Here is a 9,813-nt window from a genome sequence, read left to right as displayed (position 1 = left end):
CTCTGGTGAGCGCTGTGAATTGTGTAAGACTGTTGAATCACAGATCTGTACCTCTGAAACAAATAATACATTATATGTTAAAAAAAAAAAAAAAGAAGAAGAAGAAGATAGGAGGAGGGGAAAAATGAAGGGGGGGAAACCGGATGGGGAGACGAACCATGAGAGACTATGGACTCTGAGAAACAAACTGAGGGTTCCAGAGGGGGGGGGGATGGGTTAGCCTGGTGATGGGTATCAAGGAGGGCACGTAGTACATGGAGCAATACGCAAACAATGAATCATGGAACACTACATCAAAAACTAATGATGTAATGTATGGTGATTAACATAACATAATAAAAAAATAAAATAAAATAGTCAAAAAAAAAAAAGAAGTCTCCAGGCTCAGGCTGGGTTTAATGCCCTCCCTTCTCATCCAGCAGCCTGAAGCCGGAGGTCAAAGGTCAGGCAATGGTCCTCCAGTGTCCAAGTCTGCAGGAAACCCCACAGCACTTTTAACAATGGCTCAGAATGAAAAGTGCCATGAAGAAACAGAGGCCAGGCATGCCGGAGAAGAGGAGATTCCAGTCTGCTCGAATGGCAAGACCAAGAGGGAGGGAGAGTTGGCACTTTCTGTGCCCACAGTAGGCAAGAGACAAATACCTACACTAGCACCTTCTGGAATCTGAAGCCCGTTCTGCTGGACTTCTTGGCTGGAGAGGGAAAGACCCATATAATTTTCCAATTCTGCCAGGCTTGGGTACAAAACTGACGGGAAGGGAACAGAAGGAAGAGGAAAGGTGTTACTCAGGGGCGTGAACTTGGCCACACCTGCCTGGCTCCCGTGGTCACTCATTTGTATTAAGAAACATGGCCTGGGGATGTTGTTTATCCCCGAGAATGCAAGGGAACACTCGCTGGTGATGTGGGTTCTCTCCTCAGAAGGGCTGAGGGGCAGGGGTCTCCCCAGGAGCAGCCTGGGACACAGGGGCTGCAGGGGCTACAGGAGGCAGGCATCTGACCTCAGGGCAGCTCCCAGGACACTGCAGGGAAGGAGGGACAGAGTGAGCCTGAGGTCAAGTTAGCTGCCACAGGACCTGAATCAAGACTGCCACCAACAACTCAAGGGGCCACCACAAACAGCTTGGACTCCTCACTCAGCCACAGAAGGGAGCCCCAAATCAGGGGAGTTAATGCTCTCACTAAGCCACAGTTTCCTCGGGGTCCCCATCAAAGGGTTCTGGTGGGGATAAAATGTTCAGGAAGCCCACAGCACAGGGGCAGGCAAGAGGCTGTGCTGGAAGTGGCCACAAGAGGTCACTGTCAGTCAGGAGCGCCCCACCCTGTCGACTGGCTCACTCACCTGAAGACTGGGAGACTGGCAGGGCAGGCATTCTGGGTGCAGCTCTGGCCTGGGCCTGGGAGAGGTGAGGAGCACTGGTCAGCTGTGGCCAGGACCCCCAGAACCCTTGGAGCCTGGGGCTCCCTGGGGATCAGGGCATTAGTTACGCTGGCGGGCCTAAGGTGGGGTATCCATGAACCTTGGAGGTGTGTAAAGGTGGCCTCTGCACACGTCCATGTTTCTGGGGAAGGTTCTCCCCGTAGCCTGCAACCCACCAAACGTCATGACCCGCTTACTACCTGAGGCAGCCAGAACATTGAGGCCCACCTCCCAATGAAATTCTCAGTCAAGAAGTCCCAAATTCTCAAAACCCACTGGAACCACAGATGAATGGAAGGAAAAAGGGGTGTCTGGGGATGAGCAGGCCAAAGGCCATGCCCATGGGGTTTACTCTGGAAGCCTGTCTACAGTGGAGTCTACCTGAACTGGGAGAGAGGAAGTCCTAGGATGCACAGGAGAGGCCTGTCTGCTGTTTGGGCTTTTCCATCCCTGCTGTAACTCCACTGCCTTAACCTCTGGACACCTGTCCACTAGCAGGTCCTGCAGTGGTGACCTGCATGCCCAGGGACCCAACACCCAGCACCTTCCAAGACAAGCCTCCCTTACTTACCCTGGGGCAATCACAAAGGCCCCTCGAGGTGGCCTAGGCTAACACATGCCTAGTGGCTCACCTGAATGGCTTGGTCCAACTTCAGGTCCTCCAGAGATGGGTACAGGGTGGACATGGCTGCTCCTGGGAACACCCTATAGGCACAGAGGGTGAGAAGGGGTGAGGGGTGAGAGGAAGCATGGATGTCTACCTCTTGTTCATGTGTGCCACTCAGGACTCTCAGGATGAGAAAGAAATCAGGAAGGTATCATCCCCATTTTGGAGATGGGGGAGTGGAGTTTGAACCCAAGTTTGTTTTATTCCCAAGCCCATGATCTCCACCCTTGCAAAATTCTACCCCATCTGTTCAACTGACTCTGGGCTTTAGACCCCAGACCCCAGGGACCACCCAGGACGTGCTGGCCAGGAAGAGCAGGACTAGGGATCAAGTCCTTCCCTGACATGTTTCAAAGGTCAGACAGACTTATAAGGTCTGGTGACTCAAGACCCAAATTCAATCCAGCAGGTTCATAGTGAGTACCTGCTACATACCTGGCCTTTGTTAGGGGTGCATACAGCGTCACCCCCCAACTACACAGAATTCAGTCCAGTGTTAAGTAGGTGGGGTCTTAATTACAACAGAAAGGCAGCAGGGCATTTAGAATCTCTCCCCTACCCCTCACACCCCTGTTCACCTCTGGGTGTTTGAGCTCCTACTGTATACCACCCATTTCCAGCCTTGATCTTAGCCTAGGCTTCCACTCTTCTCCTTGTAAAGTTCTGATCTTATTAAATGCAGTGTCTTAGGTTTTGCATTTAGGCCACTAGTTTGAATGCATGAACTAGGACCACCTAATACATTGCATTAGACCACTAGTTTGAATGTAATTCTCCTAAGGTCAAATTAAACCTGTTTGCATCTGGCCTGTGAGCCACCAGTTCCAATCTCTGGAGGAATCAGAAGTCTGTGTGGGCCACTTTAGGGAATGTGGGCTAGATATTGAGAGCAGTGGGGAGCCACCAGGGGGCTCTAAGCAGGGGTAAGACATCCCAGGCTCAGGCAGAAGGGCTACTGCCTGCCATCTGGAGAACAAAAGAGGAGGCAAGAACCACTGGAGGATTTTGTGGCACCAGGGGAGGGGCCGGAAGATGATGGCGATCTGCCACAGCATGGGGGTTATGGGTGGGATGTGAGAGAGAAGGGATTTGATGGCAAGTTAGAAGGAATGGTGTGTATGGGGGGGGGGGTGAAGGCAGCAGGTGCAGAGGAAGGAGAAGGAGCAATGATGGATGAAGATGACCTTGGCACCTGTGGGTCACTCAGGGGAGATGCCCAGAGGATCTGGACCTGGGCAGGACTGGAGTCCCATCACCCCTGGCGCAGCCCATTCAGTTCTCTGTGACCACTCCAGACACCCCTTTATTGTGTATACCTGCTCTGATAGCCTCCCACCTTCCTAGGAAGGAAACAAGGACCAGAGGTCCCAAATGTATTTCATTCACTTTTCAGTCTTGTTTCTCGTTTTTTCAAATTTGAATTAGTGTCAACATTTTAAAGTCTGGGGATAAAAAAATTCTTCTCTTCTAATTTTTATTTTAAAAAGTCAAAATATTTGGCAATGCAAGAGCAGGAGCCATGCACAGCAATACCCAGTCCAGGCTGAGTTGCAGCCAGCCTCTTAAATGAAGCCGCCTGTGCTTTCTTGGTTCCCAAAGTACCCGGCCAGCAATTTACATCCCCTGCTTGGCCCTGGAGGCAGGCAGCTCCAGATCCTTGCCCTAGTCCGGTCTTTGCGGCAGGAATGATCATCTCAAGAGGACAGAGATTGTCCCATGGGGGAGAGGAAGACTGGCTCTGACCTCCTGTAGACCAGCTGGGGGAATAAACCCCTTTGCCTGTGGCCTCCCCCACTGTGCACACACTCTGGGAGATTTTTCTCTTGGGACAGTCCTCAGCAGGTACCATTCGCCAAGAGCAAGCCCTGTTACCAGGACCACGCATGAAGAGCTTATGTGAAAACGAGAGGCCACCCCTGCCCTGCTTTTTCTACCACTGAAGCAGCACAGCAGTTATATTTTTAGTGGCTTCCCTCTGGGAGAGCAGAACCAGAAATCCACTTCCTAGAAATCACTCACAGGCCAGGACCACACACTTCCTCTGTATCTGGGACCTTCACCACCTCCACCTTCAGTGAGTCCCAACTCAGTTTCGGGCTCTGGGCAGAATGAGGAAGCAGGTATTCCCCTGCCTTTTAACATTTATGATCTAGTGGGGAATGGCTCCCAGCCAGCAAATAGGCCGTGCCTCATTCAATCACCTGTCTATCCACTCATAGCATTTGAGTATCTACTGTGCACCAGGGACCCTGGACCTATTTTAGTCATCCTGGGCCATCTGCTTGGCACACCACCTTTCCCTGCGTGGTGCTCTTTGGAAGGTTTAGCTCAAAAGCTATTTCTTGGGTTGCCTTTTTCAGGCCGTAGGACCCCCTGCTAGTTGGTTGGGTCTTCTTGTGTTCCTAACCCTGACTTGTGCTCTCTACTGTCAAGCTATTTACCATATTATAGGATTGACATCTGGGTATTTTCTCATACTGGACCCCACCTCACAAGGGCAGGCAGGGGCTGTGTCCCGTTGACCACACACTACACCTCCCCACTACAACAGCAAACATGCACGGTGGCAAAAATTGTTATTTGAATAAAACAGTAGTTTTCCAAGAACAGACTGGAAATTTCTGCGGGCATTTTTGGGTGTCACAAGACTGAGGGGGACATTACTAACATTTAGGAAGCAGCGAACAGAGATCTGTACTTCTTGGAACACGCAGAATGTTCATCACAACCAACTGTCCTCCCAAAACTTCACGTGGGCATAAAGCCTGCTTGTAACCTGTTTCATATACAAATACAGTACTTCCTGGTTTTAATATGCAAACATGCATATACCAGGTTAATCAAGGGAGGTTATACTTTGTTTTGTTCACCATTCTGGAAAATCAGTGTCAATCCTTCTCACCACAGGTGAGTCAGCAGAACGCGCCCACCTGTGCCTGCACTGTGGCTGTCGTACTAATTCCACACCTGTACACAAATACTTAGCCTTTGATTCGAGACGTCAAATACAAACTGTGGCAAAATTCAGTTGAATACCGTCTTCTCTTAAATCCAAACTTACTCAGTTTGAGTTAGGTACAAACACGATCTGGGTGTAATCCTGTTTCAGCTTTTGCAAAGTGAAGGGCATATTCTTCTACTATAAATTACTTTCATTGCCCGTGTTCCGCCGGTATAGTAACGACAGGGCATCATGCTGGTTCACCACCCGGAACCACCGTTCGCGACGAACCCGCCTCCTCCCACAGCCTCAGTTTTCTCGCTTTGCGCAACCAGGCACAAAGTCCACGAATGCGGGGGCCGGGGAAAGCCCCACGGGCCGTAGAGCCTGTTCTTCACCCCCAGGACTCAGTTTCCCTTTCTGTCGCACCGCTCAAAAATCGCCAACTACTCCCACTCCGACACACCCTTCGCTCGGAACCCGGCCGGAAGTGACGTCTCCCGGTTGCTCTGGGCTACAGCACCTGCGCAGAGTCCCCTCCAGGCCGCTAGGGCGCGCTGCGGCGTCTAAAACGCATGCGTCCCACCCACTGGCCTGCGCGCTGCTACGGATGGCTCCCAGGTTGCCGCGCGGCAGCAGGGTGAGACATGGCGGCCTCCTCGTCGGGCGGGTTGGTAGCTGGCTGGATTGCTAGAATCCACCCGGCCTCTCGCCTTCTCCAGGTGCCCATGGCTGGCGCCGCCACCCACAAAAAGAAGTCAGGTAAAGCAGCAGAGTAAGGGATGGGGAGGCTCGATCGGGCCCCTTGTCCCCTCTTTACTGGACTGGAGGCCGCGCGGAACAAATCGAGCTTTAAAGGGGCGAATATCCCCCCACGCCCCTGACCCTACAGGACCATTTACGGCTTCCAGAGGAGGGAGGGTGCGGGTGATCCGCTCCCTGCGGGCTGATAAGATTCTGTTTCTAAGGCAGCTGTGGGAGGGGAGGAGGGTATAGACACGCCTGCGCTCCCCGCTGCCTGTGCCTGGAATGAAGATCCCTCGCCCGGTAAGGCTTCCGAAGCGCTTTCAGTTCCTACCCATTGTGACATCACTGACCCTCCCACTGGGTTTTGTTTTTGTTTTTGTTTTTTTTGCCTGGTCCCGACTTCTGACCAGGTGCTTAGCTGCAAGTGCCCCGCCCCCACTCTACGCAGATTCACCCTGGGATCCCACCCGAGAGTAGCTGAGTGATTGAGCCCCGCTACCCAGAGTAGGGGTTTTGTGCCTGGCCAGGCAGATCACTTCCCAAAGCAGAATTGGACCCACTGCTCCTTATGAGGGATTCAGGCAGTTTGGCTTACGGAGTGCAGGACAAAAGGCTACGGCGACCAGGAAAGCCTTCTGTAGGAAGGAAGGAAGGAAGAGAGTGGGTGTGGAATGTGCTACTACAGGGATAGGGAGGCCCAGACCCAAGAGTCCAGCTGCCTTCCAGATCTTTACTACCTCCCAGGTTATTCAAACTGAACTCCTTTTTTCCTAGCATTGCTGTCCCTCTACATCTGCCCTACCAAGTCCACCCCCTGGTCTGAGCCAGAAATCTGGGAGTTAACCTCAGCTCCTGCTCTTGAAGCCCTACCCAGCTCTTGCCCTCAGGATAAATCTCTAAACTTCAGCTTGGCATTCAGATCTCCATGACCTGACTCCTGGCACCATCTGCAGTCACACCTTCTCACTTTTCCACACTCACCCTACATTTCATTCATTCCAGACTGCCTGCTGACACTAGAACTCACACTCCTAGTTCATGCCTCCCTGCCTTTTCAGGTGCCTGTCCCTCTGTCTTGAATGATATTCACGCCTTCTCCCTCCCCCTCGTTCATCTGGTGAACTCCTGTTCCCCCAATTCTTAGCTTTCCCCCAAATCCCCACACCCACACACACTCACAAAATTAGGCAGACCTCCCTTCTCTAGACCCCAGAACCTCATATTCACCTATTCATCCTTCATTCCACTAATGTTTATTACGCATTTCTTGTGAGCAAGGTCTTCTGCATTCCCTGGGATTGAATTTCCTCTGTGTTTTTATTTGCCTGTTTCCCTCCCCATTGCTGAGCCCAGTGTCTGGCACAGGGCAGGAATCCAGTTACTCTTAAAGGAATGGGAAAGCAAGACACAGAGGGAAGAGAAAGCCCCAAAAAAGTCCTTTGAAGAGAAACTCTGGGCCTAGAAAGGGAGAAAAAAACCACTGCCCTAATGTGGTAGATTAAAAGGCTGCTTCCTACAATCTGACAATGAAAGAGTTCCCTCAGCTCAGTGCTGGCTTCCTGCAATTAATTGGCTCCTGTGAAAGGAAAATAACCCATCTCTCTCAAAGGAATTTTCCTTTCCCCTGCACTTCACAGAATTTCCATCTCTGAACCTCTGTATTTTTTTATAAAAGCAGTAACACCACCCACAGCAATCCAGCAGTCAGGTCCTTGGAGATCAGCAGGGCTGAAAGGGGTCATCAGCTCCCATCTTTGGGTTTTGGAATGAGAACACGCCTTTGGAACACCTTGTTCCAAAGAGCTGAAACTATGGGACTCCTACTTGTTCCTGTGGACAACTCATCCATCCTTCAGAAGACAGTGTGTGCGGGAGGGAAGCGTGGGTTAGAGTGTCAGAGGAATAGCTCCTGGAAGGCCAAATTAGCCCAGGGATGTGATGTGGTGAGTTAGAAAGGAAGAGGCTGTTGCTAGGCCACCAGCATATACCCCCTTCTCTTCAGGGCTATACTGCCTGCTGGAGAAAAGCTGTGAACTTCTTTGGGGAATGCAGATGCTTCCGAATGCAGGCCCCTGAGAGGCAAAGCAGGAACAAGACGTGGTAGGCAGGCAGGACTGGGTTCAGACTGCTGCCTCTAATTTGTGAGAGCAAGCATGGACAAGTCCCTTTTGAGTGTCATCTCTTCCTTTGTGATATGGGTAACAGTACTTGCATCACAGAGTTATCATGAAGATTTAAAGATCCTTAAAAAGAGAGAAGATATGTATGGAGCTCACTTAGCACAGTACCTAGCACTTAAAGGGCATGCAGTCATCGTTAGCTGTTCATTCAGGACATTTACTGAGCGCCTAAGCTGTTCTAGGTACTGAGGCAGTGAGCAAGAGGAAAGTCTGTCCTTGAGGGTGTCTTTCTAGCTGGTTAGAGAAGTGTGTTTGCTGTGTTAGGTGATGGGAAGTCATCGGGAGAAAGATAAAGCAGGATGGAGGGTAGAGTGTCAAGAGGTCCAGAAGGGCCTCACTGCGGGTCAGGAGTGACGAGTGGCTTGTGTAAAAGCCTAAAGGGGTAGGGAAGAGCATCAGGGCTGAGGGCATGGCCACTGCGGCGGCCCTGAGGTGGGGGTGCCTCTTGTTTAGAGACCATCTGGCCGATGAGACTGGAGTCTTGTTCAGAGGGGGGCAGTGGTGAGGAGGTGGGAGAGGATGTGAGCGGGCCAGGTCCCCAGGGGTCCACAGCCAGCATTTGGCATTTACTCTGCCGAGATGGGAGCCACTGGAGAACGTTGAGCAGCAGAGTGACAGGGCCCAACTTACATTTTAACAGCCCCTCCTCTTTGGCTAACATTGGGAGAACAGACCAGAGGGTCAAGGGTGGACACAGGGAGCCCCAGGGAGCAGTGATGGTGATGGTGGTGTGAGAATTGCTACTAGTTTGGAAATCGAAAATGTAAAACAGAAAAACTCTTTAAAAACAAAAACAATTGTTTTCGTTAGTTCGGGCCACCCTACGTAAGTAGCCAGTGCAGCGTCCTCCCCCGAGAGCAGCCTCGCCTGAAGCTCCATTTTCTGCGGTGTGCGGGGCACAGACTGTCCCCCTTGGTTCCATTAGCTCAGTCAGTGCTCCCGGGGATGCTTCCAGTGTCCACACAAGGAAACCGGTTCTGAGAGAGGTCAAGTCGCCGGCCGCGTTCCCCAGCAGATTTTTCCTCGCCTACTTAGGGTAGTGGGTAGAAACTGCTGCAGGCAGAGACGTAACAGAAACTGAGGCGTATACTCTCCGTTCCCTGTGGAAATCCACTCTGCTTGGCCTTCCAAAGGTCCCCTTCAAGGAGCAGGGTGTGGGCCGCATCTCCTGAGTGCTGCCACAGGAGGTTACAAGGAGCCTGCGGCCCCCATGATGTCTGGATAAAGATCACTCAGCCCTCAAACCTGACCCAGGGCAGGGGTCAGAGGAGACCCCCGTTCACACTATGCCCCCAGAGGGAGGCACCTTGAAAGAAAACTACCCGGGAGGCCCCAGAAGGGTCAGGACTGGCCAGACGGCAAAAGACCAAGCCTCACTAACCTCATTCTGGGTAATATGGGCCCCAGCTCTTACCTGCCGGCCAGGTGCTGCCGAGCGTCCTCTGCCAGTCACTGCCAAGAGAGTCTGGAAGCGGGTGGCCCTTGTCCCAGCCAGGTTCCTGCTCTGGGAAGGGTGGTGCCTGCTTCCCTGTCAGCTGACTCACCCAGATGGACCTAGGTAAATGCCCTGTGAGTATATAAACAAAGCAAGTCACCGGGCCCAGAGGAGGGCTTGGGCCTTAGTCAAGATGTGGAGGTGGGGTTAGGGGCTCGCAGCCGCTGGTGAGAGGGGTAGGAACCAAGATTTCTTGACCTTGAGGATTTAGATTGGACATCCAGTCCTGCTGAACATGAGGACAGTTTGAGGGGCATCCAGGGCCTTAAAAAATGGCCATAACTGGGGCACCTGGGTGGCTCAGTCGGTTAAGCGTCTGCCTTCCGCTCAGGTCATGGTCCCAGGGTCCTGGGATCGAGCCCC

At 52.1% G+C, this 9,813-nt stretch overlaps 1 protein-coding gene across 5 annotated transcripts in view; it reads right to left on the bottom strand.

Moving 5' to 3' along the window:
• SDCBP2 (syndecan binding protein 2) overlaps positions 1-9,497 on the bottom strand; it is a 17,610-nt gene extending 8,113 nt beyond the window's left edge. Inside the window, exons 1-4 of one of the 5 annotated variants that reach the window (XM_081833011.1) lie at positions 9,370-9,497; positions 2,053-2,125; positions 1,343-1,397; positions 647-747 (exon numbers count right to left, since the gene is read on the bottom strand). In XM_081833011.1, coding sequence (XP_081689137.1) covers positions 647-747; positions 1,343-1,397; positions 2,053-2,106 — 210 coding nt within the window. In that variant the 5' untranslated portion in view covers positions 2,107-2,125; positions 9,370-9,497. Of the gene's footprint in view, positions 1-646; positions 748-1,342; positions 1,398-2,052; positions 2,126-5,148; positions 5,518-6,370; positions 6,567-9,369 lie in introns of those variants that run through there. The other 4 variants (XM_081833009.1, XM_081833010.1, XM_081833012.1 and 1 more) reach the window with 4 other exon arrangements.
• Between the last annotated feature and the right edge of the window lie 316 nt (positions 9,498-9,813).

This window comes from Leptonychotes weddellii, chromosome 10 (genome assembly GCF_054177405.1).
Source record: "Leptonychotes weddellii isolate Sample4059 chromosome 10, ASM5417740v2, whole genome shotgun sequence".
Classification (NCBI taxonomy): Eukaryota; Metazoa; Chordata; class Mammalia; order Carnivora; family Phocidae; genus Leptonychotes; species Leptonychotes weddellii.
This window is presented reverse-complemented; position numbering and strand designations above follow the sequence as displayed.